The following is a 27,142-nucleotide window of genomic DNA, read 5'->3' on the forward strand; positions in this document are numbered from 1 at the left end:
TCATGTGTGTTTACCAACCGTAAAGTAGACGGTATTGACGAGCACTAGATCGGTGTCGCTGCCCAAAGACTTGGCTGGGATGATGTCCTGGATTGTATCTTTGGTCTGTTCCTCAACCTAAACAATGAAACAGAAGACTTTACATGTAAGTAATAAACGCATGGGCGTCGGCAGGGAGACAGAAGTGGCAGCTTTTGGTTTGGGAAAATTTAAAATAGGATTTTCGTCTAAATATTGATATACGAAAAATAAATGCATAGAATTTATTGGTTTTCCGATCGACAGTGAAAATTTTTCACCTGCTGAACTTTACATAATAATTCACATATCACTCCCTACACCCACACCACAAAGACAACTTTCCCAATTGGAGATACTACACAAAATATATCGCCTGCGGTGCTTTTCCGTGACTTTTTATGGTTATTTTCCACTTCTTCGCTCTCGCCACTTACTTATGTTGTTGATTAAAGAATTCCACGATCTCCGAGATCATTGCAAAATTGAGACTGATGTGCGGCATTTGTCATTTTACCATGTCTTTTTTTTTAATATCTTTGTAGATAATCTACACATTTAAAAAAATATACGCATTTAATTTTTTAAGACCATAAAGACCAAGAGAATATTTTCATGTATAGATTGTCTAATGATGTTTGTTTACAATAAACGTTTTATCACATATGTTAGAAAACACCTTTTAAAATGAATTTTTATTTTATTTTATTTATTTATAATGTATTACAAAAAACATGGTAAGTAACACATTATTCCCAATGAGTTGAGATAAAACTCATTACGGGAAGTACAGACACATAAAATACATTTTACAAGGATATTACACTTTTAAAAAAATACAACATATTGAAAAGGAAAAGAAAAATAAATAAAAAAGGAAAAATACATTGCTAAGAATAGAGATTTTAGAAATACTGAGAGACATCTATACACATGAAACATAGTAAACCAAACATATGAAAGCGAGCGAAAATTCACTGGTTTAAAAACATTTTCAGGAAATAATCTTTAAGCGTTTTAACTAATATTTTTTTGTTAGTTACTGATTGCTTTATTTCATTAGGTAATGCATTGTATTGTCTATATGCAATATATTGTAATGAGTTACTACCAAATTTTGTTGTGTGGGTAGACGATGCTAGGTGTATTAGATTTTGGGACCGTGTTTTGTGCTGGTGTATGTCTGAATTAAATGCTGGTTTGATGTTAGTGTGTGAGGATCTATGTATGATTTGTAATATTGTACAAGTGATATTGTATTTAGGTAGAACCGTAAAAGGAAGTATGTTTGTCTTTAAATATATATCTTTGATATGTGTATCCCACGGTAGACGGTAGATATTCCTTATTGCTCGATTTTGAATCACTTGTATTTCTGATATTTGTTTTTTAGTAATAGTGCCCCAGATACTAACTAAATAACTCAGATGGGAGTGAATCATCGCATAGTATGTGGCCCGTAGTAGAGATGTAGAGAGAAAACCTTGGAGTCGGTACAGTACGCCGGTTATTGGGGATATTTTAGATTTCACATGCTCAACATGGGAATTCCACGAAAGTTTAGAGTCTATTAATAGCCCTAAATATTTCGTGACTTCTATATTTTGGAGCTTCTTAGTTCCAAGTGTGATATTCATGGGCACATAATCCTTATTACCGAAAGTTAGGTAGTGCGTTTTTTTAATATTGAGGCTCAATTTATTAATACGCAGCCAATTAGCTAGAATTGAGACATCTACATTCATTTGAGACTCCAGGTCACTCAGGCTTGTACTGTGATAATAGATTACAGTGTCATCCGCATAAAGTTGGAGGTTTCCAGAGATACCACATTTAGTTATGTCATTGACATATAGCAAGAAAAGCAGAGACCCAAGAATTGATCCCTGTGGCACTCCACATGTGATTTTACCTAAGCCACTCGAGACACCTTTGACTTCAACAAGACAAAATCTATCATCTAAGTAGCTTCTTAGGAGATTTAGGGGCTTCCCAACAATTCCCAAATATTCCAATTTCTTTAAGAGTATTTCATGATCGACCGTATCAAAGGCTTTTTTGAGATCTATAAATATGGCTGCCACATATTCACCCTGGTCTATATACTGTTGAAGGTTGGAGATAAAATCAAAGGCGGCACATTGAGTACTAGAATTTTTCCGAAAGCCATATTGTTGTGGTGTAAGGATATTATTCGCAGATATGTATTTTAGGAGTCTATCTTTGATTATGGTCTCAAATACTTTTGAAAAAACCGATAGAAGTGATATAGGACGGTAGTTAGATATACATGTTTTACAGTCTCCTTTGTGTATAGGTATTATCTTCGCTAACTTTAATTCATTTGGAAACTTTCCCGAGGACAGTGACCAATTAAAAAGTTCTGTAAGGTGACCCGCTAATTCTTCTTTACAAGTCTTAAGAACTGATGGTGTTACTCCATCGAGTCCCGGTGCTGCTTTCAGCTTAGTTTTAAAGATGATCCTCAGTACCTCATCTTTGTTTGTCCTAGCCATGTACAAGGATTGGCAAGCCTTCGGTTCCACAAATACGGTATTACAGTCATCCGGGAATGACGGAATGGTAGCTGCTAGCTTTTTTCCTATTGAGAGAAAAAACTCATTAAATGCGGATGCTATTTGGCTCGGATCCTTAATTACGCAGTCATTTACCACGAGGGATTCTATTTCGTTAGTTGGTTTATGTGTTCGGTTTGATAGAATAGAGTTTATGATTTTCCAGGTTTTAGTGGGGTTATTTTGGTTTTGTTGAAAGCTGTTCGCATAATATTTGTGTTTTAGATTTCGCCTATAATTAGTAATGGTATTTCTCAATCTCTTTTTAAGTGTTACAAGAGTAAGATTACCAGGGTCTTGTTTCCACTGCTTGTGAATCTGGTTTAGTTCTTTGATTAATGTATTTAATTTGGAATCAAACCACGGAGTATTCAGTTGTACCCGACTTCTTAATCCTGTTTTTGGTGTAGTTGTACCTGATTCTATTGCCTTTTTAATGTGATAATTGAAACTTTTAAAAGGGTCTTCTGAGTTGCTTAAGTTGATCGTGAAATTGTTATCAAGAAGATAGGATTTTACTGACATACTGTTGATGATAGGTCTCGTAATCCGGGATTTGGTTCTATTATTAAAACATTTTTTTAAGTTGTTCTTATAATCAACAATAAGTATATTATGGTCACTAAGTGGATCATCAATATTCGATATAGTAGTCTGAATGTTTTGCCTATTTGATAAGATGTGATCTATTAAGGTGCAGCTTGTATCAGTGAGTCTCGTGGGAAATGTTTTTTTATGTATTGAAAAATTGTAAGATTGTAAGATGTTGCAAAAATTTAATGAAGAGTGTGTGGATATGGATATGTCAATGTTAAAGTCTCCGATTATTAATGTATCTGGTCTACTTTCGTTCAGTATTTTTTCTAGATGTATTAGAAAATCCTGCATATTTGTGTTGGGTTTTCGATAGATAGCATAGATGTTAACTGGTTTCCTATCACTGCTACTAAGCGTTATACCTAAAAAGGAATTTTCATTTGAGAAATTTTCAATAATTGCACACTTCATAGTATCAATCACATATATTGCTACGCCGCCTCCTCCTTCGTTGGGGCGAGAAGCAAAAACACTTTTGTAACCATTCAGGGAGTAAAACTTTTCCTCTCCAATCTTAAGCCACGTTTCCGTAATGACGAGCACGTGTACAATGTACCGCGAACTTCTTACTTTTTCTTCGATCTCATCAAACTTATTACGGATGCTTCTCGCGTTCATATACATTATTCGTAGACAGTTCGTCACGGGATTATAATTCTCGATGGTGAGGCACTTATGCTCATGTATGTTACACTCCATAATCTATAGTTGCAAGGTCGTTCTTGAGTGCAGCGATGTAGGCCGGGCAGTTGTCCCTATCTCCAGTTGAGTGATCAGCAGGCTTACCAAATCTGGTGCATGTCGCGCAAACTGGTTTGATGGTGGAATTTGGGCAGGACTCACCAGTATGATTCTGTTGAGCACAATTTCCACATGTGGGTTTGGTATCTCTGCAATAATTGTATGAGTGACCAATCATGTGGCATTTGGTGCAGACAGTAAGGCCAATAAAATCTCGGACGCGGCAAATAGTCCAGCTTATAAATACTTTATAAATACGAAATTTACGTACGGTAGCGGGTACTGCGTAGATACGGTGACAAGCGTTACCTGTGCGAGCACCAGCCAGGTGACTTAGTTTACAGCCTGCAATAGTTTCTTCAATGTCTTCAACGTTGGGAATACCAGTGAGAGCCATCCTTAAAAAATCTTCGTCGGTCAGGTCCCGGGGAACATTAAAGAATATCAGTCTCGGTAGACGCTTTGACGGTAGTCGGGCCTTCAGTTTGCTCGAGTTGTCGAAGCAAGGTGCATTTAATAGCTTTTGTTGTTCGCCCGTGGTTGCCGTATTAATCAAGATACCTTTATTTCTTATTTTTTTTATTCCCGTGACCCGAACGCCTAGTTCAGATGGCCGAATTGTATCTTCAATCATTTTTTTCGTACCGTCACTGTCCTTTGTGGCGTCCGCATCCGTTGGAAAGATGCAAACGGCAGGTCTTGGTGGTCTGACGCGATGTCCTTGTTGAGTGATTGGTGGGGGTTGGTGAGCATCATATGGCTGTTTTCGGGCGATGTCAGCAAAAGAGAGGGTAGCCTCCGTTGCCACTGCCACTCTCCGCATTACAGGCCCGAGATCAGACTCTAATTGTATGATTTTTTGCTCAAGGTGCCTTTTTTCCCTCTTCTCGTGGCGTATTTTTATTTCTGCCATTCTAAGTTGTGCTGTAACTGTAGCTAAATCCGCACGCATCGTCTCGCGCTCCAACAACAGCTGAGATACGGATCTGAAAACTTCCGATACGTTTCTAGCGATCCTCAGCTGCTGGTCTTTTGAGACCTTAGATTGCTTCTCTGCTAACACAAGTTGAAGAGCTGTCAAATGTGCTTGGGTTTCATTGAGCACATCTACTCCTGAAGCGCAAGGATATTCCGCTTCGGTGACGTCCGAGCCTTTGGATGACGTAACCGAGCTGTTTTCATCCGCATCCTCAATCGTGACGCACTTTCCTCCTATATCCTCTGGACTAGGAGACATCATGGTGCTTATGTGTCGTTTTTTAGGACGATTCATTATTAAACACTACTTTATAAGGACACATAAAAAAAAACAATGTTTGAAACAAAGTATTAGTTCTGTTCAGCTTTGCGCCTGAAAATTCGTAGGTGGGCAATCGGTCTAGCTCTATGTAAATCAAAACAAAAGTCGCCGTATCGAGTTTTTATATCACGATTTTTTTTTATATTTGCACTAATTGAGCACAAATAACTTTAAACAGTTTATCACTATGAATGTATCTACGAAATCCACTATCGGTTTTACCGAGAAGTTTCTGTTTTATTCACGAAATTATCGGATATGTTTTTTTGTAGGTTTTGGATAATTTTATTTAAAAGAAAAAATACACAAATGTATACTAAAAAGTATTTTGCGAGATGAGAGTAATCTCTTTCGACGCACAAGTGTCACTTTAAAAGGATTTAATACAGAGAATTTATATAGTTTCGATTGTAAACAAGAGGTATCACAAATTCACAACACAAACGCAACCAATAGGAGCCCTGAAAGGTGAGCTCATAATTAAAGCGGCCAATCCGCGCACTTTATCCGTTGTACACAACACTTTGGTTTGGGATGCAGTGAATTTTATAGTTTATATTATTAAAAAAACAATGGTAAAATGTTAAAAAGTCACTGGAGAACACTACCACGTGTTAAACTTTCGTTGTTTTTAACGACGATTACGTTTTTTCTTCCGTCGGATTTATTATAAAGTTGTTTACTATTATTAACGATAGCGTGACAGAGCACGACGCTTCGTAGGTACTTCGTAGATTTTTTTTTAATGATTAATTCAATAAGACTCTATATATAATAGTATAAATGCGGGCTTATTTATAGACTTCCGGATCCACGAAATATGGCGCTTTGTACAGTAATTAACAATGACCCCATGTCTCATCAATAACTATAAAAAAATGAAAAACCGTTATTACTGCACTAACAATATAGTTCATTATATTATACCCCTTTTTAGAAAAAAATAATGAATTTTTTTTCGCCCACTGCGCTTTTTCCATGTCTTTGTGAATTTATTCATTTTAAATAAATTATTAATAAAGTTATTCATATATTTTTGAAGGCCTCAGAACGGGTAAGCCACCCAGTGAAGCCAACATTACTGGATAACTCTGAAATGTAAAAAATATTAAACAAATATAAAAACTCACTTCACCTGCACTACAAAGCTACCCCAATAAGGAAGTTGAGTGAAAAATATTTTGACATGTAGATCAAAAAATATGTTCATGTAGATCAAAAAATATCGATTTTAAATATATAAATATATTTCTATATTATTATTCTTAGAATTAGTTAAACGTTCTTGAAAAAGCATTCAATAGCAATAGACTGTATACGCTCTAGGATTGGTCGAAAGAATTCTGACGTCACATGTGTCGTGACTTGTACGTACAACGGATCACCTATGGTGCATCTCTTTCTATTACATGAGAGATGGTCGGTTTAGATGAGAGAGGTGTATAGGCCAAACGTTTATTTGGGTTTGTCAAATATATGTACGTATTTGTTGTTATTATTATATGAAATGGATTTCTAAAAATACATATTCGTATAGTGCTTTATAAGACGGAAAATACCGTACCGGGCGGGAAAAGCAAATATTCTAACTTAAAATATTAATTTAACTATGAAATCTTGATCAATTTTCTTTTTTTTAATAACATCAATTCTAATAGACGGTTAACATTGGTAAAAAAATTAATGGAATTCCTTGTTGAAGAATTAAAAAATTTTCCATACAAAATGCTTAAGCGACGTGGTTTTCACAGTACGAATGATGTCACACCCACACCCCGTCTCTTACCGCTCGTATTCCGCTCGTTTTGGCGGGCTTAGTAAAATTTAAACTTTGAGAATTAATTTAATTATGAAAACAAACTTTAAAAAAAAAATTACCAGTATTTAAGTTTGTATGCGAACATTGATAAAAAAAAATAAAAAAATGGACTCAACTTCCTTATTGGGTGCACATTGTGATGAAAGGCTTTAAATCACAGTGAAAAAAAACAGATAAACCATAGCTGCAAAAAAATATGCAAATTATTTATGAAAACGGACATGCTAACGACATCTGGCGGAGAAAGAATTGATCCAGCTTGCTTGCAGTAGACACCTGTAATAGTTGAAATTAAATCAAGGTTCCGGGACGAAAGCAGAGAGGTCGTAAAATCGTCTAGGACGACTGGTACTTCCCCTTTCCTAGGCCTAAAAATAAACATTGAATTTTGTCAACCAATTAGATCTGAACAAAGAGCTATAAAATTTTGAGTAACCAATCAGTGAGCGGAGGGGAGTGTGTCTACGACAGAAAAAGGAATAAACTTTGGATCGGGCAATGAAATAGATAATTAATGGCTTCTTCTTTCCCACAGAAATTAGAGGTGAACGCACTTTAGGGTCAACATCGACTTTCAAGGTGACAAACTCCTGGGAATGTTTACAATAACTGAGACATTTATGGGGTATCGAACCATAGAAAATCGAGTGCTTTGAAGATTTTACAAATTGAAAAACACACGCACGAAAATGCAATGGAAAATTTATAAACGTGATAGTATAAAAAAGGACGGGAAAAGCGAAGGAAAGTTACTGGCAGAATTTTCAACTGTAGTACAATTATTTATGATAGAAGTAGGGTGTCGAGTTCGAAAAAATCGTACTAAAGAGAGGAGTGAGTGTTGGAAACAATGGAAATTAATTGTTATCAATTTAAGATGAAACGGACATATTGGTAAATCAATCTTGAATGAAAATCTCGCAAAAAAAATAGACATTTTAGAAAAGTGCGGCGACCGAATGGAAGGATAATACAGAGATTTTAGCTGCTACGAAGGTCCTAGGGACGTGAAAATCGAGTATCAGAAGAAGACAGTAAAACTAAACATATAGCGATAGATTAGATTCAGGAAAAGTAGACATTTTACATGATTATTAGGTTAGATATATATTAGAGTTACCCAATATTACGGAGGGATCGAAACAAGATAAAAGGTTGGCGGTCTCATGTATATTTTGGAATATAAACAATCGAAATCCGAACATGATTTTTATTTACGTTAAGGTAATAAACGATTGGAGAGACGATTAACTTTAACGTGGACCTTATGGAATATTTAGATTAGGCAAAAGAGATTAAAATTAATAGGTTTGAAATTAAACTAAATTTACGAGTCTAGTACCAAAATTTTAAACGTAAACAGATGTCAATGCATATGTTTTATGTGAAATCTTGTAAGTGAGGGATGGAGAATGGGCGGAGATTGGATCAGGCAATAAAAATGACAGATATCCCAGAGTCTAATTAGGTATATCTCCCATAGAAGTGTGGAAAATTATATTAATTAATAATAGATGAAGTATGAAATTTTCCTGGAGACCACACACATCGGGAAAAGTGGAAAAAAGATAAAAGGAAGGGTAAAGAACGGAGATAAAGAATAATCCAAGTGGAGAAAAGTGATACAATTCAAATTTATCCGTGAAATAAATAAATACGACTTGGAAAATAATTAGTTATAGAGTTATGAGAAATAACAAGAAGAAAAAAAGAAGAAATTGTGCAAGAAAACGTCGCGGATAAAAGAAAATCCAAAAAGATAAGGAAAAATTCAAATCTGCGGCATTAAGAGAGAAAGTACGGGTGGAAATGGAAAAGCTCATATAAGTAACAATAAAATTAAGTAGAATTTAAACAAATCGAAATTCAAAAATGCGTAGTAAAGATTTCGACATGGATTTAAACAATTTTCGCACGAGATGCATAAAATTGAGATCTGTATATATGTTATTGAGGACGGACCTATCGCGAATTGAGAAAAAAAAGGAACGCAAAATCATGAGATTTTAACTACATTTTTGTATGAACAGAGGACAAAGGGAGCTTGGGCGATTAACACAGACTTACCCGATTCGGACCCTATCGATTTAGATTTGTGAGATGGAAACTGACCACCGCCTTGAGCCGGAAAGCAGAACATCTTATGGAAGCACAATCGATATTGATGGGAGGGATGTTCGGATTTGCGAGTTGGTAAAAGATAGAATTGATTACCAAAGGAAATTCAGATACGTCTTTTGGAATCTGAGAAGGGTATAAAGTGACGGTACACACCAGTTTTGGGACAGTCGCGCCGAGGATTCGAAAAGTTGTTACGTGGCAGTACTACGTCTTTGGTAGGATTAACAGTGAAAAATCTTTAAGTGTTAAATTTTAAATAAGCCCCTGGACTTAGGAAAATTTTGTGAAAAGTACAAGTGCTAGAGTCAGTGAAATTTAATAAATCAGTTTAATTTGGTTAAACAGTGAAAATAAATATAATTTAAACTCAGTGCTTAAAAGTGTTAAGTGAAGTGCAGAAAGTGATTACGGAATTAAGAATTTAATTAAAATTTAAAAATAATTATTTCAGTCAAAGTGAAAACATTCAAATTAAATTTAAGAGTTTGTTATCGTTAAATTAAAGTGGATGTGTTCGTGAATTGATATTTAAAAATAGATTATAATTTTGTTTAAAATTATTAATAGTAAATACTTCATCTTAGGTTAAAAGAAACACAAAAACAAAAAAAAAGGATTCGATAATAATAAACGTTTAAACCTTTGTTCTAAAATTAACAGTTCGGAAAAGAAATTAATTTATTAAGAATCGAGATAATTAAAAGTCTGCGCAATTCGGAAAAAATTTTCTTATAAAAATATATAAAAAAAAATTTAGAATCAAAAAATTTGATCAATTAAAATCCATCGTGCGTATAGCGACAGTGTTAAAAGTGTTAGTCATTTTAACCGGAATTCTAAACATCAATTTACCATTTCGAAAAAAGTATTTTAACAGCTATCATTCAAAAGCCTAAACTAGAAAAGTGTTATTAAATCAACGGGATTTCTGAATTAGGATTTCGTTCGGAAGGAAAATTAAATATCAGCTAATTTATACGATTCAAGCGAGAATAAAATATTAAATAGGAATAAATAGTCGAAAAGATTTATTTTGAAATTAGTTGAAAAATACAATTAATTAGGAAGGATTTCATCATCAAGGTTGTTGCGTACACCCAACCGGAAATACCTTGATTGGGGTGAGTTTTCCTTTTATAAATAATTTTCAGGTCCCAGGAGACACAGAAGGGCTGTGAAGTGGAAGTATATCAATTGAATATTAAATTAAAACAACAAAACAAAGAATTACACACTAAAATATGTATATTGAGTATTTGTGTATATATATATAAATATAAAATAAAATATTGTATATAAAGAATATATATATGAGTAATGTAATTATATATATGTATTTTATTTATTAATCGAAGCATCGAAATGGTAGCGATTTTTAATACCTACCCGAGGACATATCTATATTATTGAAAAAGAAAATATGTATTTATTAATATTCCAGACTATGTAGAATCATATATTTTATATTTATTTATTAATATATGTACTCTTTTTTTAACATATTTTGACAATCGAGATATGTGTACTTATATATTTATATTTTTTCTTCATTTAACCTAGTAAATTTACTAAATTCGGAAAATGAAAAATAGTTTAACTTCAATAAAGGAATTAAAAATATTTAAATTAACTACGCACATTAAACGGTAACAAAACGAAATCACAAAGAGAGCGCGAGATATTTTTTTAAAATAAACAATCTCACATCTGGGTTAGTGGGTCAGATGAGATGTTTACATTGTACAATTTGTTGATAAAACAAAGGATCACTGGAGAATTGGGTCAACCGCATAGTTTGGAAACGACCTTGGCCATAATTAGTTAGTCACAAAGGATTTTATTAATTACCCGAAACAGCTGGAAGATGCGTGCTCTCAAATACCTATCAATCACAAACGACAATTGAAAAATCACGGGTTAGCCAGATTTATATCGAAATATTACATAAAACATTTAAATATCATTGATTAGATAGTCGCATAGATTTTTATTAATTACCCGAAACAGCTGGAAGATGCGTGCTCTCAAATACCTATCATTCACAATCGACAATTGAAAAATCACGGGTTAGTAGGATTATATCGAATAATTATACGAAACATTTGAATATTATTGATTGGGTGCTCATACAGAACCCCATCAGTTGCCTGAGACATTTGAGAGTCGAGAACTCTCTAATGTGGCAACCAAATACTTGAAACAATTGGAAAATCACGGGATAGGATGAACAAAAATTAATGTTGAACCCTGGAGGAAAAATTTAAAACAAATACAGTTCATCAAACAGGAGGCAGTGGTCGCTCCTACAACAAGACCATTAACCAAATCAAATAGAGATGGCGATTCTCTTAAATAAAAACGTCAAAACCAAACAAAAAGCCTGGAGTTCGATAGCTCTCCAAAACAAACTATCAAATAATATCTTATTCTACTAGTATTTATTAGTATAACCTTATTCTTACGTATATATTCGGTTACCAAGCTAAGAATTGTGCAGAATTCTTCGTGCGAGATCCGAGCTTGGAATGCGAGGTAGATAGCCTCGTATTGCGAGTTATAAACCTTTCCCAAACTGTATGTATACATATATTTATTCGTATGTACTGTTTACTGGAGAATGCGGACCTGCATACAGCTTGCATTTAGGTCGGTAGACCACTCTCGCATTCTCTTTTAAACGTGGAATGAGGATTCACGACCCGTAAGTCCACACCAACCGTGAGTATATGATTGTATATAGGACGAAACCGGTTCGCCCTAAGTAAAATTGTAGTCCAAGGAAGAGTCGGAATTTGGGGGTATCGGGACTCGAGGGGAAACTTGAAGGCAGTACATGATGACGTGGAAGGCTTTTTGGGACGCGATAACTTAGGTATCAATCAAAGAGCCGTGTCAAAGGATTGTGCAAATTTCTTGTTGACTCACGATCATCTCGTTTACTTGCAGGAGGATTTGGAGCCAAATTATGCCAGCAAATGGGCTATTCCGAGTTCGTCAAATATGCAATTAACTAATTACATTAACCTACTAAATCAATCCTTACATGTACCTTATAGCAGCAGAATCAAAAAGGAGTGGCGCCAAACAGACCCAAGAGTTTACCAAAATCAAATTTACTAACGATTAACCATTTGAGTTATATTTAATTACTTGTCCAAATAAACATGTATAATATCTTTTATCAGCGTTTAACTACGACTTTGTTAGGGTGCAGGGAATCAGAATAATTACAATAGGAAAGTAAGCTCATCCAGAGAATTCATTTAAGTCTAGGTTTGCAATGGAAAGACCAATTAAATTGTGAAACTCAACACCTCGATCAGAACCAAGGGGGTTACCACAAAAATGAAGGTAATTAAAATCCTATATCATAAATCAAAAAAATTACACAACGTTTGATGGAATTTAATTACAATATAAATACGGAAATATTTGCGTTCAAGTTCGTAAATAACGTATTAATTAGTTGAGTACATATGTCTATGAAGATATATAGTACAAGAGAGCTTTAAGTAGCTTTCTGTAGATATCAAAGAAAAGGGTCCAATTTTCATGGAGGCTTATGTGTTGTAGGGGAGGAATTTTCCATCCCTGCGAACACATATGCAAAGCCTTAGAGAAAAAAATTAAATATCGGTCATAGCCAAGAGAAAAGAAAATTTTATATTGTTTTAAACAAATAAAAATAAAAGAAAATGGTGAAAAGGCGAAAATATTACAACTGCATAGCCGTGTCCAGGAGGTTCAGGTTTTATAAGTCTTTGAGAGAAAAAAAAAACAAAGTTATTGGTCAACCTATTGAAAAAACGGAGAAAATAATAATAATAAATAGGACGAAATTAATTAAAGAATTAGAAAAAAAAAATTTCATCAGAAAAGTGCGACATTACATAAATATACAGTGAAACTTAAAAATAATAATAGATTAACGTAAACAAACAATAATCCAAAAAGAAAGTGTTAACGAATAAATCTTATAATACAAAAAGTGTCCTTATAAATAAAAATGTGTTAATTCAAATGACCGTGAACTTTAGAGTCAATAAAAATACCTTTCATACGATAATGTAAACAATATGAAAGAAGTAGGTTAATGATGTCATTCACTCGAGAGGAATGCGTTCCGTAAACAAAAACATTGTTTATGTTTTGGGTTCATCGAACAAATCGGAATGTTGATATAAAGCAAGTTTAATAAACAGACAAACCCGAAAAACATCGAACTTATTGGGACAACAAAGAACATCTAAAAATTGATAAGATAAACATCGAGATTTTAAAAGTCGGAAACATCGTTGAATAATACGTATCACTCCGAGGAACAAAAAATTAAATAACAAACGTCGAGATTAAATAAACAATGACACAAAACGAGATAGCTGGAACAAATATAACATAAACATTGCATTCGGATATCGTGGAGTATTGACGTAAACAATTATTGTTTATCTTAAATCCGAAAATACAGACCAGCGGCGGGCCGTGGTACTCAACAAATTATTCACAAAGTCAGGAAAAGAATTGTTATTTCATCGTTAAACATATAGCGACAGATTTATTAGAAGAATAGAAAGGTTTAGACAAATTAAATTGATTTAATGTTTTGCAATATCCAATGTACCTTACTAGATTTCATTGGTTTTGCAAAAATAATAATTACGAAAAATATAAAATTGATTAATATCAATTGATTAACAAAAAAAAAAATATTTTTTTTGATTAACATTAATATCATTATAAAACAAAAGAAAAACAATTATTTTGAGATGTTGGGGTGTAATCTATTATGATCATGTTGTAACATAATAAATAGCGGAAATATTACACCCATATCATGTGATAGATAGATCTATAATAACAATAATATCAAAATAGAAAAGTGTAATTGTATTACATCATAGTTACTCATTAGGACCACGTGTTAGATTCAAATGGTCGCGCTACGTGCCGCCAATGTAGATACTTGTTGTCAGGATCACAAATCTCGATAATCGACAGAGACATTAATGAGGGTGAAACATTTGATGTTTTGTTTTGTGAGGTAAGATTAATCTTACATAATATAATTTACCATATAAACGGGTAAGTTGAAATAACGTAAGATTTACTCATGATAATTTTTTTTTGACATTCGGATCAGGTTGTTGACTATTAAGACATATTTTAAGACACAGAGAACCCAGTCAATGGATTCGATAAAGAATTCAAGTATAAGCCAAACAAATAAACGTTGTTTTGAAAAGACAAAGTGTTAGTTGAGAATTCGAGTTTCAATTTCAAAGAAAAAAAAAAACAATTCAGAGTTGGCTCGAGATTTTTAATGTCGTTGACGAATGTTTATGATGGGATATATATATATGTGTATATATATACCTATTGAAAAGAAATTCATGTTAGGCATTGAAAAAAAAAAATCATAATAGAATTTGCAAATTTTGCAAATTGAATATAGATTTGAACTCAACAATAAATAAATATGGCAGAGAAAAGAAAACTCGATGACGCGACGGTAAGCACCGAAACAGTTCCTTTAGGTGATGAACTGAGAGAAATATTCAAACGATCGCGAAAAAGTTCGTTACAAGTTGAAAATCTTAAGGCACCTGAAAATATGAGGCAGTCAGAGGGGGAGGCTAGAACATATTGTGTCATATCATGTCGAAGTCAAAGATATACGAGAGCGTGACGTGGAAATCATAAATGAACTTGAAAATTTACAGGGACAATCAGGTGATGAAATACAAAAAAAAATCTAGAAAACAAAAAAAAATAGAAAAACGAGAAGAGAAATATTGTTACCAGAGAACGGTAAAATAGAGTAGTGATATTAAAAATAAAATAGATCAATAAATAAAATATAAATAAAAGTGAAAAAGTGCTCGCATGCAACAGACTGCGTAACGTAAACAAACGAAAGCAATTAAACACGATTCATTATGACGGGACAGTGAACCCACAAAATAGGACTCATATTGTTTATAAAACTAACCCTCGCGCCTTTGAGAATATAAACAAAGTAAGAAATTTACGACTTGGATTCAACGCGAAGGAATTTTAAACGTAAACCAACTTGGTCCTTCATGAACGAACGGGTGACACATTAAGATAAACAAAACGAAAAAGGATAAGATAAAAGTGATATCCAGATGAAACGAAGGATAACGTAAATAATCCTTATAGATAAGGATAAACATTGGATAAAGATAAAAGATAAATTATGATTTATCTAACGGGATAAAAGTGTTAGGATTTGCGGACATTTATTATGAAATACAAACATCGGAGCTTAAGTCAAGTATAGATCAAACAAATAAGCGTTGTTTTGAAACAACAAAAGTGTTAGTTGTGATTTCAACTTTCAATTTCAAAGAAAAATTACAATTCAGACGGCACCGAGATAAGCCACTTGACAGTGAATGAAAATAAATAAAATGGTCTAGACAAGTAATAAACGGAAGCGCGTAGAATTGGAATTTGCAGCAACTGATAACACGGAGCAGGGGTACTCAACAGTTTGGAATTGGAAAAAAAAAAAAAAAAAAAATTTCATTAAAGAAAAAAAAAGATTGAAGAATAAAACGTCAAGAAACGCTTGTTGTGAAAAGGGAGGTCTTAGTCCAACCAGGTTGAGGACCACCTAAACACGCGAGTCGAGGGGCGTGTTTTTCCCAGAAAAAAAAGAGATTAATTTTGAGTTTATCAGAATTAGAGAAAATTCCATAAAATAAAATCTACGCGAAAAGAAAATAGAAAATACAATGTGATTCAAAGTCAAGGTTGTTAACAATCCAAACAGAATGAGGGGGAGAGAAAGGGAATAACAGGATGGAAAGAGAGATAGGGAATAGCAGAATGAGGGGGGGGGGAGAAAGGAAATAACAGAATGGAGAGAGAGATAGGGAATAACAGAATGAGGGGGGGAAGAAAGGAAATAACAGAATGGAAAGAGAGATAGGGAATAGCAGAATGAGGGGGGGGGAGAAAGGAAATAACAGAATGGAGAGAGAGATAGGGAATGATAGAGTGAGGTAGAGAAAGGAAATAACAGGAAGTGATGTAGGAAAAGGAATAACAGAACGAGGGGGGAGAATAGTTAGACTATATTTTGAACACAATTTCGATGTCTAAAGTAGTATACAACGTTAGCCACAGCAAATTGAGTTCAGAGGGGGGAACTGTGATGAAAGGCTTTAAATCACAGTGAAAAAAAACAGATAAACCATAGCTGCAAAAAAATATGCAAATTATTTATGAAAACGGACATGCTAACGACATCTGGCGGAGAAAGAATTGATCCAGCTTGCTTGCAGTAGACACCTGTAATAGTTGAAATTAAATCAAGGTTCCGGGACGAAAGCAGAGAGGTCGTAAAATCGTCTAGGACGACTGGTACTTCCCCTTTCCTAGGCCTAAAAATAAACATTGAATTTTGTCAACCAATTAGATCTGAACAAAGAGCTATAAAATTTTGAGTAACCAATCAGTGAGCGGAGGGGAGTGTGTCTACGACAGACAAAGGAATAAACTTTGGATCGGGCAATGAAATAGATAATTAATGGCTTCTTCTTTCCCACAGAAATTAGAGGTGAACGCACTTTAGGGTCAACATCGACTTTCAAGGTGACAAACTCCTGGGAATGTTTACAATAACTGAGACATTTATGGGGTATCGAACCATAGAAAATCGAGTGCTTTGAAGATTTTACAAATTGAAAAACACACGCACGAAAATGCAATGGAAAATTTATAAACGTGATAGTATAAAAAAGGACGGGAAAAGCGAAGGAAAGTTACTGGCAGAATTTTCAACTGTAGTACAATTATTTATGATAGAAGTAGGGTGTCGAGTTCGAAAAAATCGTACTAAAGAGAGGAGTGAGTGTTGGAAACAATGGAAATTAATTGTTATCAATTTAAGATGAAACGGACATATTGGTAAATCAATCTTGAATGAAAATCTCGCAAAAAAAATAGACATTTTAGAAAAGTGCGGCGACCGAATGGAAGGATAATACAGAGATTTTAGCTGCTACGAAGGTCCTAGGGACGTGAAAATCGAGTATCAGAAGAAGACAGTAAAACTAAACATATAGCGATAGATTAGATTCAGGAAAAGTAGACATTTTACATGATTATTAGGTTAGATATATATTAGAGTTACCCAATATTACGGAGGGATCGAAACAAGATAAAAGGTTGGCGGTCTCATGTATATTTTGGAATATAAACAATCGAAATCCGAACATGATTTTTATTTACGTTAAGGTAATAAACGATTGGAGAGACGATTAACTTTAACGTGGACCTTATGGAATATTTAGATTAGGCAAAAGAGATTAAAATTAATAGGTTTGAAATTAAACTAAATTTACGAGTCTAGTACCAAAATTTTAAACGTAAACAGATGTCAATGCATATGTTTTATGTGAAATCTTGTAAGTGAGGGATGGAGAATGGGCGGAGATTGGATCAGGCAATAAAAATGACAGATATCCCAGAGTCTAATTAGGTATATCTCCCATAGAAGTGTGGAAAATTATATTAATTAATAATAGATGAAGTATGAAATTTTCCTGGAGACCACACACATCGGGAAAAGTGGAAAAAAGATAAAAGGAAGGGTAAAGAACGGAGATAAAGAATAATCCAAGTGGAGAAAAGTGATACAATTCAAATTTATCCGTGAAATAAATAAATACGACTTGGAAAATAATTAGTTATAGAGTTATGAGAAATAACAAGAAGAAAAAAAGAAGAAATTGTGCAAGAAAACGTCGCGGATAAAAGAAAATCCAAAAAGATAAGGAAAAATTCAAATCTGCGGCATTAAGAGAGAAAGTACGGGTGGAAATGGAAAAGCTCATATAAGTAACAATAAAATTAAGTAGAATTTAAACAAATCGAAATTCAAAAATGCGTAGTAAAGATTTCGACATGGATTTAAACAATTTTCGCACGAGATGCATAAAATTGAGATCTGTATATATGTTATTGAGGACGGACCTATCGCGAATTGAGAAAAAAAAGGAACGCAAAATCATGAGATTTTAACTACATTTTTGTATGAACAGAGGACAAAGGGAGCTTGGGCGATTAACACAGACTTACCCGATTCGGACCCTATCGATTTAGATTTGTGAGATGGAAACTGACCACCGCCTTGAGCCGGAAAGCAGAACATCTTATGGAAGCACAATCGATATTGATGGGAGGGATGTTCGGATTTGCGAGTTGGTAAAAGATAGAATTGATTACCAAAGGAAATTCAGATACGTCTTTTGGAATCTGAGAAGGGTATAAAGTGACGGTACACACCAGTTTTGGGACAGTCGCGCCGAGGATTCGAAAAGTTGTTACGTGGCAGTACTACGTCTTTGGTAGGATTAACAGTGAAAAATCTTTAAGTGTTAAATTTTAAATAAGCCCCTGGACTTAGGAAAATTTTGTGAAAAGTACAAGTGCTAGAGTCAGTGAAATTTAATAAATCAGTTTAATTTGGTTAAACAGTGAAAATAAATATAATTTAAACTCAGTGCTTAAAAGTGTTAAGTGAAGTGCAGAAAGTGATTACGGAATTAAGAATTTAATTAAAATTTAAAAATAATTATTTCAGTCAAAGTGAAAACATTCAAATTAAATTTAAGAGTTTGTTATCGTTAAATTAAAGTGGATGTGTTCGTGAATTGATATTTAAAAATAGATTATAATTTTGTTTAAAATTATTAATAGTAAATACTTCATCTTAGGTTAAAAGAAACACAAAAACAAAAAAAAAGGATTCGATAATAATAAACGTTTAAACCTTTGTTCTAAAATTAACAGTTCGGAAAAGAAATTAATTTATTAAGAATCGAGATAATTAAAAGTCTGCGCAATTCGGAAAAAATTTTCTTATAAAAATATATAAAAAAAAATTTAGAATCAAAAAATTTGATCAATTAAAATCCATCGTGCGTATAGCGACAGTGTTAAAAGTGTTAGTCATTTTAACCGGAATTCTAAACATCAATTTACCATTTCGAAAAAAGTATTTTAACAGCTATCATTCAAAAGCCTAAACTAGAAAAGTGTTATTAAATCAACGGGATTTCTGAATTAGGATTTCGTTCGGAAGGAAAATTAAATATCAGCTAATTTATACGATTCAAGCGAGAATAAAATATTAAATAGGAATAAATAGTCGAAAAGATTTATTTTGAAATTAGTTGAAAAATACAATTAATTAGGAAGGATTTCATCATCAAGGTTGTTGCGTACACCCAACCGGAAATACCTTGATTGGGGTGAGTTTTCCTTTTATAAATAATTTTCAGGTCCCAGGAGACACAGAAGGGCTGTGAAGTGGAAGTATATCAATTGAATATTAAATTAAAACAACAAAACAAAGAATTACACACTAAAATATGTATATTGAGTATTTGTGTATATATATATAAATATAAAATAAAATATTGTATATAAAGAATATATATATGAGTAATGTAATTATATATATGTATTTTATTTATTAATCGAAGCATCGAAATGGTAGCGATTTTTAATACCTACCCGAGGACATATCTATATTATTGAAAAAGAAAATATGTATTTATTAATATTCCAGACTATGTAGAATCATATATTTTATATTTATTTATTAATATATGTACTCTTTTTTTAACATATTTTGACAATCGAGATATGTGTACTTATATATTTATATTTTTTCTTCATTTAACCTAGTAAATTTACTAAATTCGGAAAATGAAAAATAGTTTAACTTCAATAAAGGAATTAAAAATATTTAAATTAACTACGCACATTAAACGGTAACAAAACGAAATCACAAAGAGAGCGCGAGATATTTTTTTAAAATAAACAATCTCACATCTGGGTTAGTGGGTCAGATGAGATGTTTAAATTGTACAATTGGTTGATAAAACAAAGGATCACTGGAGAATTGGGTCAACCGCATAGTTTGGAAACGACCTTGGCCATAATTAGTTAGTCACAAAGGATTTTATTAATTACCCGAAACAGCTGGAAGATGCGTGCTCTCAAATACCTATCAATCACAAACGACAATTGAAAAATCACGGGTTAGCCAGATTTATATCGAAATATTACATAAAACATTTAAATATCATTGATTAGATAGTCGCATAGATTTTTATTAATTACCCGAAACAGCTGGAAGATGCGTGCTCTCAAATACCTATCATTCACAATCGACAATTGAAAAATCACGGGTTAGTAGGATTATATCGAATAATTATAAGAAACATTTGAATATTATTGATTGGGTGCTCATACAGAACCCCATCAGTTGCCTGAGACATTTGAGAGTCGAGTACTCTCTAATGTGGCAACCAAATACTTGAAACAATTGGAAAATCACGGGATAGGATGAACAAAAATTAATGTTGAACCCTGGAGGAAAAATTTAAAACAAATACAGTTCATCAAACAGGAGGCAGTGGTCGCTCCTACAACAAGACCATTAACCAAATCAAATAGAGATGGCGATTCTCTTAAATAAAAACGTCAAAACCAAACAAAAAGCCTGGAGTTCGATAGCTCTCCAAAACAAACTATCAAATAATATCTTATTCTACTAGTATTTATTAGTATAACCTTATTCTTACGTATATATTCGGTTACCAAGCTAAGAATTGTGCAGAATTCTTCGTGCGAGATCCGAACTTGGAATGCGAGGTAGATAGCCTCGTATTGCGAGTTATAAACCTTTCCCAAACTGTATGTATACATATATTTATTCGTATGTACTGTTTACTGGAGAATGCGGACCTGCATACAGCTTGCATTTAGGTCGGTAGACCACTCTCGCATTCTCTTTTAAACGTGGAATGAGGATTCACGACCCGTAAGTCCACACCAACCGTGAGTATATGATTGTATATAGGACGAAACCGGTTCGCCCTAAGTAAAATTGTAGTCCAAGGAGGAGTCGGAATTTGGGGGTATCGGGACTCGAGGGGAAACTTGAAGGCAGTACATGATGACGTGGAAGGCTTTTTGGGACGCGATAACTTAGGTATCAATCAAAGAGCCGTGTCAAAGGATTGTGCAAATTTCTTGTTGACTCACGATCATCTCGTTTACTTGCAGGAGGATTTGGAGCCAAATTATGCCAGCAAATGGGCTATTCCGAGTTCGTCAAATATGCAATTAACTAATTACATTAACCTACTAAATCAATCCTTACATGTACCTTATAGCAGCAGAATCAAAAAGGAGTGGCGCCAAACAGACCCAAGAGTTTACCAAAATCAAATTTACTAACGATTAACCATTTGAGTTATATTTAATTACTTGTCCAAATAAACATGTATAATATCTTTTATCAGCGTTTAACTACGACTTTGTTAGGGTGCAGGGAATCAGAATAATTACAATAGGAAAGTTAGCTCATCCAGAGAATTCATTTAAGTCTAGGTTTGCAATGGAAAGACCAATTAAATTGTGAAACTCAACACCTCGATCAGAACCAAGGGGGTTACCACAAAAATGAAGGTAATTAAAATCCTATATCATAAATCAAAAAAATTACACAACGTTTGATGGAATTTAATTACAATATAAATACGGAAATATTTGCGTTCAAGTTCGTAAATAACGTATTAATTAGTTGAGTACATATGTCTATGAAGATATATAGTACAAGAGAGCTTTAAGTAGCTTTCTGTAGATATCAAAGAAAAGGGTCCAATTTTCATGGAGGCTTACGTGTTGTAGGGGAGGAATTTTCCATCCCTGCGAACACATATGCAAAGCCTTAGAGAAAAAAATTAAATATCGGTCATAGCCAAGAGAAAAGAAAATTTTATATTGTTTTAAACAAATAAAAATAAAAGAAAATGGTGAAAAGGCGAAAATATTACAACATTTACATTTAATTGTGTTATGGGTAAGTTATTCCATGAAAAAAATTAAATAAAAAAGCCTCAAGACAAAATCTGTTTTTGTTATATGTTCAGTTGTTTATCTTGGCGACTGCGGCATAGTTTTTTGTAAAATGTTAGGATGTTTATCTTACCCATGAGTTAATCTTCTTGGCTGCGGCATTTTTATTTGAGAAATCGATCTTTTCGAACTCGCTCTTGAAGATGTCGAATAAAATCAATTTTGCGGTGCCATTTAGAGCTGGCAAGTTGTGATTTGCGTAAACCTTATCCACCACGTCGAAAGTGACTTTGTCCTTGCTTTTTAACTTTTCGATGACCTTCTTGTAGTCTTGTAAATGTTTCTGGAGATAATAATCATTTGGTTGAGATTACACAAAGAACACAAACAAAATCATTCTAAGTATATGCATGGAGAAAAATAACAAATATTTATTATTGCTTATTTATTGAGAATCTTTTCAAACTATTCAAAAACCAGTTAAAAACGGGATTGCAGGCCCAATGACGAATAGATTTATAGGTTTACTAATACACTTTCAATAAAATTCGAACGTATTTTCACGAAGTGCGAACAATTTTTTATAATAATTCAAATATTTTCAAACGTTTCGATAAATTACGAATTTACTAAAGAATTATCAGGAAATGGCCTGCGGATTATCTTTAATTCTAAGTGATCGATGAAAGACACTATCCTTGTCTGTCTGTGCTCTTAGTTTTTATAAACTACGTATCGGATTTTGATAGGATTTTCACTATATTAAGAGAATTTCTCCTGGAAAGTTTATATGAATATAATTCATTCACAATATATTTATAGAAAGTAGAGAAAAGCGGAGCGAGGCCTGGTACAAGTCAACTGGTTTTTAATAATTTAGCAAATACTCATTTGGCTCAGTGTTACATATTTTCCTATCATTTATTTAGAAATCAATAACGGCATAGGTAATAACAATGATATCTATATGTTTTCATTATCAGTACCTATATGGAAATAATACAAATCTTTCGCCTCTAAATGGCGTCACTACAGATTGATAACGCCTTCAGAGGGCGAAACAGCTATCACGCGTAATAATAATTACACAGCAGAACTTGTTTATAAATAAAATGTTTTTTTTACCAATTTAATAATAATATTTTTATTTCTCATATAAAGGGTTTTTGTAAAAGCCGAAAGTAAGAATCATATAAAATTTTGCAATGTACAGTACATTTGTACACGTAAACATCTCTTCCATCCACAAGTAATGCTTATGATGTAAGAGTATTGTATACTTTTAAGATTTAAAATAACTTAGTAAAAACTTCATTTGTGGCTACGGAAAAGTTTCATTGAAAAATAAAAATTAAAATAATATTTATTATAAAGGGCGAAGTTCTTGGATATATCTAGCAGAGATACTCACCACAGCGTTATTCAGTTCTGCGAGGGTTGTTCCTTTGGCGCCGACAGACACCATGGCCAGCAGAACATCTGTCGATAACGCGGACGTGACGATGCTTTTGTGTTCATTTTCTTTTTCATGGTAGACCGCCTGCAATACAAACCAGCCAATAAATATACGTACAGCAATACCTACACTTTTCGACTCTTTAAAATTATACAATTTAATAGATACATTAATTGCTTTTATTTTACGTATCCGGTATGCATCCAATCACGTAAACCAAAACTATTTTAATCGCTCGTTTATGACCAAAACACCCTTATATAATAAGAAATATTATATAAGGGTGTTTTATATTTTTAAATAACTGTTTTTAATTGTTGAAAATTTTTGCAAAAAACGTCCACCGAGAACCAAAAATTCGTATTAAATTTTTTACCCGAAATAATGTCAGAAATCAATTGTAAATCAAGTACTTCCCTTTAAACCCTGTAAACAAATTTAACCAGGGCATGTGATAAAATATTACTTAAATTACTTCTTCGCAAATTCAAGACCTAATGCTACGTATGGTCACGAAATTTCCGAAAAAAACTTAATCAACCCATAATGCGTAGCTTGGCTCGTCAACATTTTGTCTTGTTTATGCGTAGCATTAAGGATACAGGGCAAATTGTTTTTTTGATCAAATTGATTTGCCTCGCTTAGGTACTATCTGAGTGAAAGAAAACTAATTGTAAAAATTAAAACGACCAAATCTATAGAATTCTACGCCTCTAGCGGCATACCGCAAGGTAGCCATTTAGGTCCTGTACCCTTTCTACACTTTATTTAACTACGTCGACATAAAAAGTACAAAAAGTTTACTCATTTGATTGATTGCAAAGAGTTTCAATCAATTTCAATGAAATCATTGATGAAGAAGATGATACTAATAAATCTAAACAAAACATGAAATAGTACATAACACAGAAAATAAAAAGATAACGTCAAAACTGGGAGCCGAACCCAGGATCTGCGTCTTACTAGGACAACGTCTTTAGCCACTCGACCTTTAAGACCTAATTATAGGTATACATACTGACTTTTCTGTAAGTCTTAATTTTTCCAAACTTTTATCCCGTTCAACTACATTTTGGCAGTTTGTATTTACATTTTGAATTACAATATGAATATAATAATAATAATATAATTACAAAATTTAAATATACATGATATAAATATAAATGAATATCAGTAAATCAGTTTTTACTGGCACAACTTTTCCTTAGCTTTTTTAAATGTTATACCATCAATTTTATATATGATTGAAGAAAAATAATATAATACTTACAACATGAAACAGATCAAGACACATAAAATAAAAAGATAACGGTCGCAACATTATCTTCTGATTATTTTCAAAATTTAATTATAAACTTTTTTCTTTTGTTTCTCGGCAATAACAAGGAGAAATTATGAATTGAGTGTAAATACATATATTTACTGACAAATGCTATATAGAGGGACATTAAATGAGTCATTAGTACACATTTTTATACATTAAATTCTACCTTGTTTTTTCTAACCACTCTGCTACAGCATAAAAGACTGATTATTGTATTTCTATGCAGTATTGGTGGCAGATTGTTTCCACAAGAAATTTGATGTCATCCTCAAATATAAGACATCTGCCATATTTTACAAAGGACTGCATTAGTTTTTAACTCCACACAAGAGGCCCTGGGGAAAATATTTTTCCTAGGGCTGGTCATCTGGACCTGTGCAGTGCGCTCAGCTTGACTTATCTATCTTGACTTTGGCTTCGTTGGAGCCCCGTTCCTGAGCTGATCACTTAGAGTTACCCTGTTTTCCATATCGTCTATAAGTATGAGGAACAACAGAGGCCCGTTGATTGACCCCTGGGGAATACCTGAAAATGATGGGATTTAAAAAACATCATTCTGTTGCCTGCGTAATTTGATAATAAGAGGGAGAGGTCGCTATACAGTTTTGAATCGTGTAGTTGGGTGTGTTGATCTAAGATTTTGAGATGATTATATTTGTCTTTTTAGTTTTATCGATTGTTTTAACTAACCTCGTAGTATCTCTTGACATTTTAGAAAGTTTTGTTAAATTCAAAGCGGTATAATTGAAGCTATCCCACAATATAATGCAACTAGCCCAACCGCGACTTAAATCACCTATATAATAATTAAACGTACTTGTAAAAATGATTAAGCAGGAACTCATTTCAAATTCACGTAAAAGTAATGACAATAACCCCGTAAGTACATCGATGATTCTGTGTATACTTCAGTGTACATTAATTCGAATTTAGTTAGACAGTAAACATTGATAAAAAATATATTAGAAATCCTAAATAAAAATATAAATAAATCTCCATACAAAATGCACTAACCAGCGAGAATGGACGTTAGGCGCACGGAAAAAATACGAGTACCTATATAAGTTTGAATGAGGATGTTGATAAAAGAAATTTTTTTTAATTGACTCTTATTCCCGTTTTTATTTAATTTAAAACATATAAGCATGTTTAAACTTTTTTTAATAATTGTTTTTTTTTTTTTTTTTTAATTCATTATTCCGCATATTTAAAGTTACTAGCTGATGTGTACCCGGCGTTTGCTGGGGTTATCCTTAGGAGATAGGTATATACCGTTACTAGCTGATGTGTACCCGGCGTTGCTGAGGGTTATCCTTAGGAGATAGGTATATACCGTTACTAGCTGATGTGTACCCGGCGTTGCTGAGGGTTATCTTTAGGAGATAGGTATATACCGTTACTAGCTGATGTGTACCCGGCGTTGCTGAGGGTTATCCTTAGGAGATAGGTATATACCGTTACTAGCTGATGTGTACCCGGCGTTGCTGAGGGTTATCCTTAGGAGATAGGTATATACCGTTACTAGCTGATGTGTACCTGGCGTTACTGGGGGTTATCCTTAGGAGATAGGTATATACCGTTACTAGCTTATGTGTACCTGGCGTTACTGGGGGTTATCCTTAGGAGATAGGTATATACCGTTACTAGCTTATGTGTACCTGGCGTTACTGGGGGTTATCCTTAGGAGATAGGTATATACCGTTACTAGCTGATGTGTACCCGGCGTTACTGAGGGTTATCCTTAGGAGATAGGTATATACCAGAGGTCGGCAAACTTATTTGCCAAAGAGCCAAATATGTACATTACAACGATTTAAAAAAAAAATAAGAGACAATTATAAAAGCATTATAATAATCAGTTAAGTATTTTAATATTAAGTATTAGACTATTACGTAATTATGATGTATTACCTATTCCTTGTAGTTTATGATTAAGTTTATTTAGATGAGACGTAACGTCTAACATGAAATAAAAGTTTTGAATCCACTTATAATCTGTTAGTTCTGGATAGTTAACACCCTTCTCAAGGATAAATGCTTTGATTTCTGGAAACAGCAATTCGAAACGCTTTAAAACGTTCCCTCTTGATAACCAACGTACCTTGTTATGAATCAGAAGATCACCGTACTCACTCTCCATTTCAACTAAAAATTCTTTGAATCGGCTATGATTAAGAGCTTTAGCTAAAATGGAGTTAGCAATCGTAATCACCAATTCCATTACTTTACAAATTTCTTTTGGAAATGTCTGCGCACAAAGCGCTTCTTGATGAATGATGCAATGGTA

At 33.3% G+C, this 27,142-nt stretch overlaps 1 protein-coding gene across 1 annotated transcript; it reads right to left on the reverse strand.

The window, feature by feature from the left end:
- Positions 1-26,995, reverse strand: LOC149411042 (serine protease inhibitor 3/4-like). Its single transcript, XM_089647631.1, has 5 exons — positions 26,989-26,995; positions 25,313-25,380; positions 23,487-23,615; positions 22,209-22,418; positions 1-117 (listed from the first exon to the last, which is right to left on the reverse strand). Exons 1-5 carry the CDS (start codon positions 26,993-26,995, stop codon positions 1-3), a joined length of 531 nt encoding a protein of 176 aa, XP_089503757.1.
- Between the last annotated feature and the right edge of the window lie 147 nt (positions 26,996-27,142).

The sequence above is a fragment of the Hesperophylax consimilis genome, chromosome 26 (assembly GCF_061612785.1).
Source record: "Hesperophylax consimilis isolate HC1 chromosome 26, BYU_Hcon_1.0, whole genome shotgun sequence".
Classification (NCBI taxonomy): domain Eukaryota; kingdom Metazoa; phylum Arthropoda; class Insecta; order Trichoptera; family Limnephilidae; genus Hesperophylax; species Hesperophylax consimilis.